We start from the raw sequence: 15404 nt of genomic DNA, 5'->3' as shown, positions 1-15404 counted from the left end.
GTTCAATTTCAATATCATTAACTATAGAAATGCTTCCAATATATATTATAAAGCTAGATGGCCCAGAAAAGGAAAAGCAATCTAAACAACGTGAAGGACTCTTCCAACTTTTTTTTCTTGGGCATGGCCTTCACAACATTTGTCCTTTATATAAAATTCTTGGACATTATTGATCTAAAAATAGACTTCCACCAAGACCAAGCCCCAGTGGACAGATTTTATTTTTATTTTTAATTTTTCCATATTTTTGTTGTCCACTTGTAGCTTCGTCTTCCAACCGCTCTAAGCCACTAACGGTTGGCTCAGGTGCTTTTCCAAAGCATCCATGGCTTCACTGCTCATGAAACCTACAGTAACCAAAGGAAGAGATGAGGTGTATGTAGCAGCAGTGCCTCTAAGAGCCACAAAAGGGCCTGCCCAGCTTCTTGCCTCTTCTGCTTACTCTCTCAATCTCTGGGATTTGCAGCATTTCATGGTTATTGTTAAACCCTCCTCACCTCCACCTCATTCTCAGGTTCTTCTTGTCCCTCCAATTCTCTAGATAAGGTAGCTAGCTAGTTCACTAATTCTTTTGGGTTTTCTTGCCCAATTTTCCTTGGTTGGCTTTAATTTACCATATTTATTTGTGTTTTGCTTTGTTGGTGACTGGGATTGGATTGAATTGGATTATAGGTAGAATTGGATTGCATTGGATTACATTGGATTTGAAATGATAATACTAATTCAATGATGTGTTTGATACTACACATGATTATGGGGTTAGATTAATTGAAATGTTCTATTCCATGGCTTAGTCGGATTAGACATACTCCAATCCAACTTAATCCCAACATTTTGGTACGATTCATAATCCTACTATATTTGACTTTAGTAGGATTAGATATAATTCAATCCGTGTTGTTTTTGGGCAGCCAAACATTTGACTAGGATTATGAATCCTATCCAACTACATAATTCAACTCACCAAACGGGGCTAAGGCTTTTCTATCCATTTATCCTAACATGGGTTTTCTTAGTTTCTTAAATTTTATCTTCTAACATTGGTTTTTCTTAAATTCTTAGCCCACTACTATAAAAAAATAATAATTAAAAAAAAAAATCCAATCATGATCACTGTTTTCTTGCAAATTGAACAATTGTATCAGATATATGTTTCCTTCAATTTGCCATATGTGCCATTCTGTTTCCTTCAATACGAAAGTTTGAACTCCAATTCCATTGAGTCTCTTTTTGCAGGCCTTGGTTTTTGATTTTCAACCAAAAGATCCTGAAAACATATTTGCAGCCCTTGCAGTTCTATCTGGAAAAGCAATACCAGGTGACCCTACAAATTTTTGAATATATACAGTTGTTATTTTGTTTCTTGGTGTTCATATGGTATTTGTTCTTTCTAAATGTTAGGAGTTGTTCTTATGAGGAAGTTGTCAAAACTCCCCAGAAGCAAATGCTGGTTTGTTGGGTCTCCCAAAGCAAGTGCCATAGATACGGCACTTGAATTCAACAGAGTCTGGGACACTAATTTGAGGGTTGGCCATCACGATTGTCGAGATTATACCAATGGTAACAATTTATCTGCCTACTGAAATATATAGTTTCTTTTGCAAAATCAGCTACAGAGCCACACTACAATTCGTTAATCAATAAGCGTTTGCTCTGTTTCAGCATGTTTGATCATATATGTTTGTTTTTGAAGGCTTGGTCCAGTACCTAACAGGTGAAGGGTACATCCTGGAGCGTTTGAGAAGTAATGTGCGAGATTAGCTCCTCAGTGTAGGTCACACAACGCAAGCTTCCGCCCTCGATTTTGAAAGAGATTAGCTCCTCAATCAAGCATGCTAGCCAATTTGACCAAAAGCAATGTTCTCTGATCTGCATGTATAATTTGTACTCAAAGTTTCATTAAAAAAAGAAATAAAGGAAATACTTAATTTTGTTGAACAGTGGACGAATGTGCATTTTCTCGCCACAATTGGGTCAAGAATCCTTTCCTCATTACTGTATCAAACTACCAATACCAAAGGTTTGCTATTTGGGATCCCTCTGTAACCTCATGACAAAAGGAGTGGTATGATAAAATTGTAAGGCCTCTAGACGTATGTAACTTCTTGAAAGAGACGTATGGGCCCAATGATCTTAAAAAAAGACAGAAAGAAAATGCAAAGTGATCTTTTTCACCAAAGAAAAAAAGTGCAAAAGTAATTCAAAGATGGTACAATTATTAATGTATGGCAGGGCTGTAGCTGTAAGCAATATGAATCTGATGTTGATTTCATTTCATTTTTTAGAAAGGCTGTTTGATAAGTTTTGATTGATCAAAGATGGTTTTCATTTTTGAAGAATTTTAAGAAATAAACTTGAGGAAACATTTCAATTTCCTGAATCAAATCGATATACAAATACTGCAACAATAACAAAGATGATCTGTTTCAATCAGCAGACTTACAGGGAAAGAAGCACAAACTAGAAGTCATGATTTGAACCCTTCACATATTAACAAGGGTATGAATTTGGTTAAGTCTGCCCAGATGAACAACTGTTTGAAACCATTTTGGCATCCCCTGAAACACAAGATCTTGAAAATTTCCACCGTTTGGGTCATAGAGAACCAGAGCTCTGCTTTTGTACTCCAACAAGATCTGGCCACTCCCCAAAACACACAAAACCCTCACATATCTTCCTCTGATAGCAATCTTTGAAATCTTCCATGATCTATCGACATCTTGTTTCAATGCCTTTGGCACATGGCTTGCTATGTTCAGCTCTTTGACCCAAGCTTCCTTCACACCATACTCCTTCATAACCCACATCTCCAATTTCCCAAAGCTGCAATAGAAAACTGCAGCAAGGCAGCCTCTTACGACCAGCAGATGATAATCCCACCTGTTTAAGCCATCAGCCTCAGGTTTTGGGACCTCCCTGAATTGCTCATCTCCCAAGTCAAAAGAGATGAGCTTTCGTCCTGGGTGGTACCTTCTTCTCCAAGTAACCCAGTGAAGCCTTCCATTGACCAAGACCTGTGCAGGCCAGTGATGAAGGTAGTGAGATGTTTTGCCTATACTTCTCCAATTGGAGCTTCCCAGAGTGAGAACTTGAACTTCTGATTGTGGACGATAGACTCGAAATCGATGCCATGAGCCTCTATGTGCATTCCTATAATAAACTATCTTAACCACCTTATATTCCTTAGTAACTGGATGGAACCCAAATCCATAAATCACTTCTTGATTGGGAAATTGAATTGACTTGGGCAGCTCTCTATAATCCCTAGTGAATGGATTGTATATGTAAAGTGCATCATTGTATAAAGAATCAGACAAGCATAGCAAACCATTACATGAGCCTACCACATCAAACTCAGGCATTAAACCAGAGAAAGGGGTGTGGATTTTTCTCACTATTTTTGCCTCTTTGCCACAATGATGAAAAGGGTAGTCTACAAAACAAAGATGGTTTCTGATGGGATAATCACAGTGGAAGATTAGGCATAGATAACTGTTCTCATCAGCCGTGTTGGAGTTACGAAAATGATCAAGAGATTCAAGATTATGTTGGTCTTGAGCTAAATTGCGCCACGCTCGGCATACATACCTGAATTGCACAAGAGATGAAAAGGGCAGCCTTGAAATTATGTCGACGACGATTTCATAGGGTAAATTCTCCATGCCAAGTACTGGTTGATCTTCTCTTTGGTTGCTCCTCCTCCTCCTCCTCCTCCTCATCTGCAGTTCAGAATCTGAGTCCATGGTTTAAGATGAGCTGTGTTCTAAAGGAAGAGATAGGGTCATATAAGAGTAAAGAAAGTAGAAGATTATTATACTTCGTTTTTAGATGTATTTGATGGGATGGATTAAGTATTCAAAGAGACGGCAACTACAAGGAAATAGTGGCATAAAGGATCCAAAATTGAATAATGCACTTGGAGAAAAGTTGGGTTTATCTTTGGGAAGAAAAAGTGATGGTCCTGGCAATCCCCACCATTCAATTTCAAACGCAAAGTCATGATTTACTGCAAAAAAGAATGCAAATTTATTGAATATAGAGCCATGCCAATGGATCCATGACCCTACTGATGCTGACCCAGGAACAAGAAAGTCTTCTATGACAACCAAACAGAGCATGTTTACCACTACTTTGGCTATTGGTGTAGTATAGAATTAAAAACAAGCAAATGCCTTTTCTCTCTCTCTCTCTCTCTCTCTATTAAAACATACAGTTATAAAGTTAACAATGTATCTGGCCAGGAGTTGGTTTAATCTGGTGGAGTTTTGGCCTTTAGGCCTACTTTAAAGAGTGCTCACAAATTCAAACTCATTACATCTAAAGTCTTTCTCTATTAATAAAAAAGAAAGAAAAAAAGAGAAGAAAGAAAGGAACCATACTTAATTTGTGGTCCACTTCCACAACTTTTAATAGAGAGAAGCCCAATACACCAGCCCTACAACCTTAATTGCCCAGGAAAAAAAGAAACAAACCCAAAAAGTAACAGAGCAGACCAATCAAGCAATCTTCAGATTTTTCCAACCAATAAACCCAAAAAATAACTTCCATCGCAACTGTTTGGCGAAGCATGTTTCTCACCTAGAAGATATCAATGCATGTTTAAGCTCTTTTTTTTTACTTGATGTCCAACCAGCTTAAAATTGAATCAACTCCATAACCAGCTTAAAATATACGTATTTATATTCACTTGTATGTGAAGATGAGGCTGGTGAGCATTTCACATAAGGCTGGTGAGCATAAATTATATGATCACTAATCATTGAAATTCTGAAAGGCTACAATACAGCTACTCCAATTCCTTGGTGGGGTGGGTGCAACAGCTCCAGCTACGACATTGCCACCACATATTGGGTTAATTCATTCATTTTTATCAACTGAAAAAATAAAAAGGAAAAACAGAGAACATGCTTCCCCTCTGTCCTCCAAAGCTTCTTAGCTCAAATCTTTCTGGAAAAATCAATGGAAATGCTTGAAGTTATAATGAATGTAAAGCCTACCGTATGCGATGTCTTACAATATTTAGGGGTTCAAATCAAATCCACTGGACAAAACAAAATGTATTGAAATTAATACCTGAAATCAGAATGCTGTTTATGTTTTTCATGTTTACAGAAAGAATTCTACAGAGAAAACAAATATGAATACAATCTCTAGGATACATGTTGGCACCTACAAAAACTTCAAAAGCCAAAAAGAAAAACAATTAACAAACCTACAATCAATCCTACACCAATTTGTAACAAAACCCAATAACCCAAATGTATCTTTTTTTCTAGCTAAAGAAGAAAAAAAAAAAAAAAAAAAAGAATTCACCCTCATCAAATCAAGCACCACAATTAGCCAAAATGCTGCGCCAAAAAAATTGTGTGCAACTGATGAATTTGATGAGAACTGTGCAGCAAGCAATGAATTTGATATATCTTCCACAATGTACCCAGTATCCGCCATAAACCCCTCTTCATATTAGCTGAAATTCCACCATAAAAAGGCTCTTCTAAAGCTGCAATCTTTGGAAGCTCGCCTCCAAGAACCAACCAAACAATGAACCAAATGGGAACCAGAAATTGAAAACTCTCAGAAAAGGCCGAACAATACCGAAAAGCCGAGGACGATCAGCCAAACTATGTGAACCAAAAGCAGCGCTTGGGCAGAATGGGGGGCAGAGCCCCCACTACCCACCTCACAAAACCCTAATTTCGCCACCTTGACCCCAGCGCATTGGGCATCTTGGCAGCCACACCAGTATGTCACGCCGTCGACGCCGCAGACCGGGTCGGGTCGGAAGCAATTGACGGGGCATAAAGATGGTGACCGGATTGACCCGGCACAGGCGTCGGCGGGTTCGGACTCGGAGGGCAATCGGATGATGGTGGATTCGGTTTGGAGTTCAGATCGAACGGTGGGGAAGGAGCAGATGACGATGAAGAACGCGAAGAGGATTAGGGTAAAGAAGGAAATTAGGGATTTGGGGAATTGGGTATCCATGATCGAATGAAAGATGAGATCTTTGCGAAAAGAAAAAGCAGCCCAAGTAGCCAACCCTCTCCTGAAGCTCTGAACCTTCCCCCAAATTCAAGAAATCCTCGAGCTTTTTCCCCAAATTCGAAGTTGCGCTTTGGGGGTTTCTCAAATTTGAGTTCACGACTGGAATCGAATATGAAATTGCTTTGATTCGGGGAGAGTATAATTGGAGAAAAAATAGGGCTAAATTGAGGAAGCCCTAATTTTGAGGTTGAAGAGGAAAGAAGGGGAAGGAAATTTAGACACTTGGTTGACGCGTGCTTTTCATTCTCTAGAAGGATGTGGAAGCGTCAAAAGGTAGTTTGGATTTTGGACAGTGAACGTTGGAATAGGGCCAAGCTGCCAGCCTTTTGCCTCTTTCTTGTTCATCTACTTTGGTCTTTATGTTCTTTTTAGTCTTTTTTTTTTAAATAGTTAAAAACAAGTTAATTTAATTTCTTTTTAGTTGAAAACAAGAAAATTTATTTAAACTTTGTTTTCATGGTTGCCGACCTTGGACTTTACACAATACTATTCAATATTTTTGTTTATATTTTGAAACTTTGCTTTTCTATGGTATTTTCACACCTTTTTAAATGCGGATTTGCTTCTACTCTTCCTAATCCATATTGGATTTTCTAAGTTGTTTCAGATTTTATTTCCTTTTTTTTTTTTTCGAATGCACTTCTACTTTTATCCTCTTCCTAATTAATATTGGATTTCTGATACCAAAAAAAAGAAATAATATTGGATTTCCAAAGTTGTTTTAGATTCTATTTGCAAGTTTGTTATTTTCTATGAGAATAATGTTAGAGAGACAAGGTTTAGGTTAAGGAGACCACCGTATAGTATGTAATTTTTTTGTTATATATTTTTTGAAATTTTCATGATTTATTGTTTTAATTCCTACTAAATAGCATTTTTAATAAAGCTTTAAAAAAAAGAAGAAAAAAAACTTGAAAATGACCTTGTGTACTGTGTTCATCCTTCATACAATACACCTTGGTTAAAGTGGTGAGCAAAAATATTTCTCATATTATTTAGTGAGAGGCCAGTTTTGGACACCTTCTTAGTTTTGATGTTGGTTCACCTTCCCCTAAAATTATGTCATGCTTAACTATTAATTATTTCTTACTCATTAGCTAGTGACATGAAAAAGTATTTTCCTTCAATAAATAACATTTTAATTAGAAAAGTAGACTAGTTGTCTGTATATTAAAAAAAACCAAAAAGTAGGCTTGTTGTCAAACATGGTGTAATGTAAAGTGCTCAAAAAAGAAAGAAATTAATTACTTTTTTTTTAACCCAAAAATAAATAAATATATCAAATTAGCTAATTATCTTTCTTTTTTTTCCTTTGCAATTACTCCTTGTTTTAAGATTCCCATTTTGGTTATGACCCCAAACCCATATCACACACAAGAAGGAAACATGAAAAGAAAAAAAAACAGAAAAAAAAAGTTATTGTTCCTACTGTAATAAGGAAAGTAAAATAATTTGCCTGGTCAAAGGCAATTTCCTACTTGGTTTTGTATTAGAAACAGAAACAAATCACCACCAAATTGGTGTATATATAGTAGCATATCAAATTAAAACCATGAACATAATTTTATTTGCGCAGCAGGGCTTTGGCTAATTAAATTAATTCAAGAAAGCATTATGAAGCTGGGCAGGCCAATCATCCCTTACAATAATAAAAGTAATAATAAATCTCCTCTTCTTCTTCTTGGCAATGGCAGCAATGTGCTTCATCACTTTAGCCCTGCTGAGATTGAAGTGTCTGAAATTCTGCTTGAGATGGCTACACTCATCTATGAATGTTCCAATCAGAATATGAAGCATGGGAAGAGTCAAGACCAAGCTGAACCGTCGATGGTTCATGATCATGGCCGCCGTCACCATCAGACGGCTAATGTTGATGTAATCAATACTAATCGAGTTGTATTTGATATCATTCCTGATCTCAACGAGCCTTTTTCTCTAGAGGAGGAAGAATCGGCTGCGGTTGAACAAGGGAAGACTCTAAAGTAGATTTTTAGATTAATGGGCTAATGTCCCTTTTTGTTGTTGTTTCGGTTATGTGTTCATGAATTAATAGAATAAATGTTGTTTCATATCTACTATCTCCCCTTTTGATCTTCGTCAGATACATGTGATTTTTGAGATAAAAACAATAGATTGCATTTATAATTATGACATATGTGATTTTGAACGTTCAACATAAGTATACAATTAAGAGGGGTAAAAAATCGATGTAAGCATCAATTACTAAAAATTTGGCCAGGAAGAAAAGAGGTTGTAATAACAAATTTGTAATATTTGACCCTAGTTTCGAGAGTACGTCTATAGATAGTTTCATGGTTTGAATTGTTTAATGATAATGACCCTTTCCTATTAGGGCCATAAAACTGCCTTTTAATGTTGTCTAAAGAGAGTGATTTGTGAAGTATCGTGTTATAATATAGGTCAACAACAAGATCGATATATGTCATGAATTTAAGAGATAAAAACAATGAATAGATACATATGTTATACTATAAGTAGCGTGATAACATCACGTAACGGTGTGGCTGACACACATAAAAACTACTCATCCCGAACATACTCATTTGAACATACACATAAAAACTCTCTTGTTGGTTCTTCACTTAGTGATTGAACAACATTGACTTGAAGACTAATAAAAAAAACACACCAAGAGCTGTTGAAAGAGACATGTTCTATACTCTACATGGTTTTGATTTTTCTCTCTTAATGGTATGCCCAAAGCATGTGTTAAAAAACAAACAACAAGTGACCACAATTATAATTGCTTTTGAACGCAAACAAACAAGGAGTGGCCTTCATTTTCTTAAAAGCATAATCAATATACTTTTTTCTTAATCAAACATCCCGCAGAGTGACTAGATATTTCAAAGGGTTTGAATTTTTTGTTTTTCTGGCTTGATTCTCTTCTTTTTTCTTTTTTCTTTTTTAAGAAAAGAAAAAAAAAAGGGATTCTCTTCAATTCATGGGTTTGAATTTGTATATACTGGATGTGCTTGGGTCCTAACCATTATTAATTAAAAGACGGCATAGCTTGACTCATTAGCCATTAGATGGGTTGCCCACTAATATATTTATGTATTTCTAGACAACTTTTTATTTGTATTTTTATTTATCAAAGATAAACTTCAATATTATAATTAAAGATGTCAACATCATATTTAAAGGACTAATTCTAAAAAAGCAACAAACTAGCATGTTAAAAACAAAAGTAAAGCAGACAAGTAAAGCTTCATTATATATATATATATATATATATTGAGGGATCTCTCAAATACCCTTTAGGGTCCCCTATGTATTTTTTTTCAACGATCCAAACCATATATTTTTTAAGACTACATTCATAGATCATTCTTGCAAAAAATTAGACAAATTGGAAACCATTTCGACATCTAATTGTGTCCTACAAAATCAATGAACACGGTGCTTCAAGAAAGTACTAAAATTTCAATAATTCAATTGAGTGGTCAAATGATATCGGATTCAAGTAATTTTTTATAGAGATGATCTTTGAATGAATACTCACTATATATATATATATATATATATCACTTAGATATATAGATAAAATAAGAAGGCAAAAAGGGTCGGGATATGTTAAAATTTTGATTTTAGTTGTGGGGTTAAATCCTCACTACCAAGAACCAACTATAATCTCATAAACATATAGTTTGTTGAATGTGGATGCAAAGTGCGTTATTTGAGTACCTGCCGACCACCAAGAATAATTAATTGGATTAATCCACATTATATTTAAATGCAAAAACAAAAAACAAAAAAAAAAAGTACAATATTGGGAAGATTTTTTCTCCAAAGTTTGACAAACGTAGGTCAAAAGTGGAACTATGAGTAAAGACTTGTTCTAGACCTACTTTGCGCGTTTAACCCAACACCAAAACTTGAAAAGGATTTGATGAAAGATCGATAGCTATCTATTAGGAGACCAAGTTCTTAGATATGTATGTAGGAATTAGTAGGCAATATTCCATACCTTTTCTTTAATGGCACTTGACATGAACTGGATGAGCATTGACTTTGACCTTCATGTACTGATATCCCTGATCAGCTCCAAACTCCATTACGAGTAGGTATTTTTAATTATATACTTTAGAATAATTGGAGATAACACTAATGATTCTAGTGTGTTCCTACAAGTTAAATAGAGATTGAAGATAATATATACAATGGGAAATTCATTTGAGAAAAAAACATAGAGTATTACAAGTAGGGAAATGTTCTGAATTAGCACCATTATGGGGCTGTTATTACTGTTTATATTGTCCTGTTTTAAGGATAGCAAAGTCTTAAAAAATTCTGGATGTGACATAAATAAAGCATCGTTATTATTATGTCTATACGGTCGATTTTCTATCGTAGTGCTATTTGAGAAGATTACTATAATACCGGTGTTACATTTTCTCCCTTGTTTTCCTATGTACCGGTCAATCATTTTCCACGCCTAAATTTACCAAACAACAAGGCATTTACTTTTTTCATTTGTTGGTTGTGAAACTAATTTGAGTATATGGAGGTTCATGAAACCTAATTAATCACTTTTTCAGACAACCACTAGTGGATTAATAATTTTGTTCTTTTCCTAGAGGATGCTAGCTCCTAAGATAAAAAGAAGGGCTTGTCCAATATAGGTCCCTACAATTTCTATTTCCTAGACATATACCCATCATCCTATAAATCTATGTGTAAAACCCAATTTCAAACTTAAATAACCAGTAGGATATAAGAGGTCATAGTATTCCTATGTTTTTACATCATTGCCATCAAACTTCATATTTAATTTATAATTTATTCCATGCATTTCATTACCTGCCATAATTGTAATTAAAACTCCCTATTAATAGCATATCAATCATCCCATTTCTTTTGGTTGCTATACCCTCTAACATATCACCCCCTAAAATTACAAACCAAAAATATATATATGTAAATTACATATCCAATAATGTACATATGAAAAAAAAATATATATATATATATATATAGGTACATTATTTACCAAAAAAAAAAACAAGAGGTCAGTTACTTTGTAATTGAAATTTCAGTACATTTTTCAAAAATTAAAAATAGGTACACAATAATTTATAGAAAATAGGTGCATTGTATAATTGAAATTTATGCACATTTTTGTATAAATTAAAAATAGGTACCTTATTTAGAAGAAAAAAATAAGTTCATTATATTAGGTAAATTGTTTTACTAGGTATACATTATTAGAGAAAAAAAAAATAGGTACATTATTTAGAGAAAAAAAATAGATACAAAATTTAGAGAAAAAAATAGGTTCATTATACTAGGTACATTATTAGAGAAAAAAATAGGTACAATATTTAGAGAAAAAATAGGTTCATTTAAAAAAATATTTTTCACAAAACAAATAATAAATAGATTATCAAATTATTTTTCAACATAATTAAAATTTACACTATTATTCATAAAAGTATAATAAAATAGATTACTAGTCGTATAATTCATAAAAGGAAAACAACATTAATTCCTAAATTTAATATTGAATGTAAATTACTAATAAGTTAAATAGATCACTAGTAGTAATTCATAAAAAACAACGTTAATTCAAAAATAGATTACTAATACGTTAATGTTGAATTTAATATTTAATTTCAAATAAGTTTCTAAATTAATTCCTATATCCATTACAACCATTTGGTAATCTTTCCAAATTCAACGTGTGTCATTAGTTACACCCCCCATAACACATTAAGTCATAAATAGGGATAGTTTTGGAATCCGAAAAATACAATAAATCAGATTTTAAGTTATATTAGGTAACTTGCTTAGTTGGATCCTAGTCATCGGGTATTATTTGAAATTTTTGGGTATTTTAAATAGAAAACTAAAAGAAAGAGTTGTATGTGATTTAAAATGAATTTTATGGGTTTAAACTCAATTTACTATAAAAAGAATATGTGGAAAAACAACGTCTGCTTTTGTTTCTTTCACGAAGGTATATAAATCAAACTGTGGGCAGTAGCTTAGCTAAACGACAAAATGGAGGCATGGTTGACACTAATGGTCATGCCCACGATCTAAAGGGCAAGATGATTAATTCTTGTCTAAATGTGTCGTTGAGATTCATAATCTACTATAATTAACATAAGTATTTGTTTATAATTAACGGCGGATGACGTATAAATTATTATCGGCATCGGATAAGTCTTTTATGTACATTGATTGAACAGTTGAGATCACAACATGTTGAGTGATTGACATGATATTAGAGTCTTTGAAACACCAAAAATATATGCTATAGTATTTGATTCTCTCCTACATAGTCCAAGTCTGGGGACCCAACTGATAGCTAGGAGACTTCCTTAATTATGCATCATTCATCGTGATAAATATGTGTTTTGCATCCAAAGGAATATAGGGTTGAAGTTGAGTTGTTATCAAATGGTTGAAATTCTCTCATCATAAAATGATTGGTACCCATGATCTGATTTGATACGATCTGTAACTCACTTTTGTGTCTCAAGCTTGTTACACATTTATGGGACCCTTTTATTTTGTACCAAATGAACTGTAAAGCTAGGTTAAAATTAAAAACTAAAAAATGAAAAATAATTCCTCCTTTTGTATGTGCTAAAAAATATGTGTGCTAAATCAGCCCAACATGAAGGCTTTAATTTAAAATTTTATTAGGCAGGTTTGTTGGAATGTTGGCCTTGATATTACATTACCCAACAAATATATATTATAAATATAGGTAAATAAATGAATAAATAAATAAATATATGTGAATGTGAATGAAGAACCTTATAAAAGGCACTCACTCACTACATAAACCTTTGTGATAAACACTACCACTAGCAACTCCACCACCAGCATGCCATTATAAAAAGCCACATAGAAAAAGTTTGGCCTCCAAGAACCCTTTCCTTCACTTCACACCCAAATTCACAACCAAATTCATTCATTCATTAATTCTCAGATTCTAGCAGAGCAAGAACTCCGGTGGTGATTCGAAAGATGTGGCGTGGGCTGGCAACAATGAGGCAAAATCTCCAGAACATAAGGAAGAGCCCCAGAGTAGCAGATGAGAGCATGGTGATTGGAGGTGGGAACCTAGCAGAACTGCCAATTTTTGCAGGACATGGTCATCAACATCAAATGGATAGAAGATCTTCATCGCGGGTACGTTGGATTAAGGGGTTTTCGGTGTTGTACAGTGTTGTGCTTGTGCCATTTTCTGCTCTCTCTTGCTTTTCTCAACCTCATGTTCATGGTGCTGATGGGGTCTGGGCATCTGGTGAATTTGCCCAGATAACAGAGATGAATCACCTCATGGTAAGTGACAGCATGCGCTATGCCATCTTGATGTGAAAAAATAAAAAAGAAGAAGAAGAAAATCAATTTAAGTTAATTATAACAATTGTAGCAGATCTTGTTTTTGCAGCAGTGTACTAATTTGCATGGATGGCAAAAGAGAGCCAACTTTTAGATGGTGATCCGTGTAAAAATGTTTCCCATAATTTTATCAATGATATGTTGGTGAAGTAATACTATATATGTTATATATATCATGTATGAATTCAGATTTAATTTCTTTCCATTATTTTATCTTTTTTTGTTGTCTAGAAATTCTGGAATTGCATTCATAATTCAGCAAAAAAAGTCACTAGCCACAAAGGGCCGTTACAATAACGAAGTGATCTAACATCAAAATTAAGACAATTTGTTGCGTCTCCCCACTAACGATCACTTAGGATTAAAGAAATTCTGACATACGTATTCCAACTAAGATTGTTTGAATATTTTATTTAATAAATTAAAGAAAGAGATAAAGGCACTTTGTGGTCTGCAGTACGCTTGTACTGGTAATTGCTTAGTGTGGAGGAGGAAAGGAAAACTTTTGGCATATAAACAAACATTCTGTTCACTCATTTTGGTAAAAGTCCAAGGTTTTTTTTTCTCTCTCCTTCTGTTAAGTGGTTGGCTAACATCACATGGTATTAGAATTCTGGTTATGGAGGTGGAGTTTGAGATCAAATTAAACCCTTCAATTCTCAACACTACTTATTTGGTAAATTTGCAAGGTGTATATTGTGTAGCATCTTCTCAAAATAAATTGAAATAGGAAACAGAAAATTGCCAAGAAAAAGAAAGAGCAAAATAAGTTATGGAAAATTTTGCATATATGGACACAAAAGAAAAAGGAGGAATACTTATTATAAAAAAAGAAAAAAAGGGATCAATGCTTTACATACAAGACAAACCAAACAACTAGGCGGAAAAGCAACATGATCCTTCGGCCAACCCATCAATTTTTGGTCCAACATATGGGAATAGATTCCATCGTTTACCTTCATGAACCCATACCTGCCTACTGCTATCCACAAAACCTTTTTTTTTTTTTCCTTTTCTATTGAGGGATCCCTACAAATTTTCTTTCAACGATCCAAACAATCTATTTTTTAAGTCTATATTCATAGATCATCCTTACAAAAAATTTGACAAATCGAAAAACCGTTTCGACATTCAATTGTGTCCTACAAAATCAATGAATACGGTGATGCTTCAAGAAAGTACTACAATTTCAATAATTCAATTGAGTGGTCAAATGATATCGGATTCAAGTGATTTTTTTGTAGAGATGATTTTTAAATAAATATATACAAAATAAACGGTTTGGATTAGTGAAATACAATACGGATTGGGCCTTACAAGGGTTTCTCTCAATTGAAGCTTACTATGTATATATTTTCAAGAGTTGAATGAAATAAATACAAGGTTATGAGGAGGATTTAGAAATGATGAGGGGAGCATATAAAATTGGGTTGAAGTTACCAAATATGAGCGGAAAAGAGAGTAAGAATGTGGCTTGGTTTTTGTCCATAAAATTAAGTGGGAAACAAGGATAGAGTCAACTGCTCCCAACTTCTGTACGTAATTTGCTAGTCTTGATGGGAAGTGGGAACTTATGTGTACTAGTAGTGCATTGGCGGTCACTGCCATCCCTACAATTTAGTATAACTTAAATCATTTGTTTTAAGATTTTTTTTATTTTCCTTTCTCTGATCATTCCATTTTATTCACAGCCACAAAAACATGCAGCCACTCTTATTTTATTTTAATGTGTATGTGTGTATTTATATATATGATGGCCTGATGATGTCTTCTTCTCAGATATATTTGTTGTGGAAATTTTAATATATGAACTACATATTTAAACAGTAATTCATTTTACTAATGTTTCAGATTTTGCTACTTAACATTTATGGCAACATACTCACTGCCACACGTTATTAATTCACGTATTATTATATAAGTTAATTGGTATATCACATTACAATACGACATCCATATTTGTAGTATTCATATTTGTA

General features: G+C 34.0%; 4 protein-coding genes across 5 annotated transcripts; 2 read left to right on the top strand and 2 right to left on the bottom strand.

Moving 5' to 3' along the window:
* Positions 1-188: 188 nt before the first annotated feature.
* LOC110770216 (PTB domain engulfment adapter) lies at positions 189-1938 on the top strand. Its single transcript, XM_021974302.2, has 4 exons — positions 189-514; positions 1237-1318; positions 1402-1560; positions 1694-1938. The coding sequence occupies exons 1-4, from the start codon at positions 326-328 to the stop codon at positions 1759-1761; spliced, it is 498 nt and encodes a 165-aa protein (XP_021829994.1). The 5' UTR covers positions 189-325; the 3' UTR covers positions 1762-1938.
* Positions 1614-3960, bottom strand: LOC110770207 (F-box and associated interaction domains-containing protein). 2 transcript variants are annotated; one of them, XM_088250443.1, is made up of 2 exons: positions 2444-3954; positions 1614-1869 (listed from the first exon to the last, which is right to left on the bottom strand). In XM_088250443.1, exon 1 carries the CDS (start codon positions 3741-3743, stop codon positions 2484-2486), a length of 1260 nt encoding a protein of 419 aa, XP_088106569.1. In that variant the 5' UTR covers positions 3744-3954; the 3' UTR covers positions 1614-1869; positions 2444-2483. The 2 variants fall into 2 exon arrangements, with proteins under 2 accessions (XP_088106569.1, XP_021829983.2); XM_021974291.2 differs by lacking the exon at positions 1614-1869 and having other exon boundaries at positions 2340-3264; positions 3589-3960.
* A 1082-nt stretch (positions 3961-5042) lies between these two features.
* On the bottom strand, positions 5043-6343 carry LOC110770217 (uncharacterized). The gene has a single exon (XM_021974303.2). It carries the CDS (start codon positions 5983-5985, stop codon positions 5575-5577), a length of 411 nt encoding a protein of 136 aa, XP_021829995.1. The 5' UTR covers positions 5986-6343; the 3' UTR covers positions 5043-5574.
* Positions 6344-12863: 6520 nt separating this feature from the next.
* Positions 12864-13630, top strand: LOC110748277 (uncharacterized). The gene has a single exon (XM_021948277.2). The coding sequence runs from the start codon at positions 13048-13050 to the stop codon at positions 13399-13401; it is 354 nt and encodes a 117-aa protein (XP_021803969.1). The 5' UTR covers positions 12864-13047; the 3' UTR covers positions 13402-13630.
* The last annotated feature ends 1774 nt before the right edge of the window (positions 13631-15404 follow it).

The sequence above is a fragment of the Prunus avium genome, chromosome 3 (assembly GCF_965620075.1).
Source record: "Prunus avium chromosome 3, drPruAviu1.hap1.1, whole genome shotgun sequence".
Classification (NCBI taxonomy): domain Eukaryota; kingdom Viridiplantae; phylum Streptophyta; class Magnoliopsida; order Rosales; family Rosaceae; genus Prunus; species Prunus avium.
Note: the sequence above shows the minus strand (reverse complement) of the source record. Positions and strands in the feature narration are given on the sequence as shown.

What these genes read in the sequence shown, in the direction of transcription:
- LOC110770217 (XM_021974303.2), bottom strand. Translation starts at nt 5,985, where the DNA reads ATGGATACCCAATTCCCCAAATCCCTAATTTCCTTCTTTACCCTAATC.
- LOC110770207 (XM_088250443.1), bottom strand. Translation starts at nt 3,743, where the DNA reads ATGGACTCAGATTCTGAACTGCAGATGAGGAGGAGGAGGAGGAGGAGG.
- LOC110770216 (XM_021974302.2), top strand. Translation starts at nt 326, where the DNA reads ATGGCTTCACTGCTCATGAAACCTACAGTAACCAAAGGAAGAGATGAG. An exon ending in CACCTCCACCTCATTCTCAG is followed by an intron (nt 515 to 1,236) that starts GTTCTTCTTGTC and finishes CTCTTTTTGCAG; the next exon opens with GCCTTGGTTTTTGATTTTCA. An exon ending in ATCTGGAAAAGCAATACCAG is followed by an intron (nt 1,319 to 1,401) that starts GTGACCCTACAA and finishes TCTAAATGTTAG; the next exon opens with GAGTTGTTCTTATGAGGAAG.
- LOC110748277 (XM_021948277.2), top strand. Translation starts at nt 13,048, where the DNA reads ATGTGGCGTGGGCTGGCAACAATGAGGCAAAATCTCCAGAACATAAGG.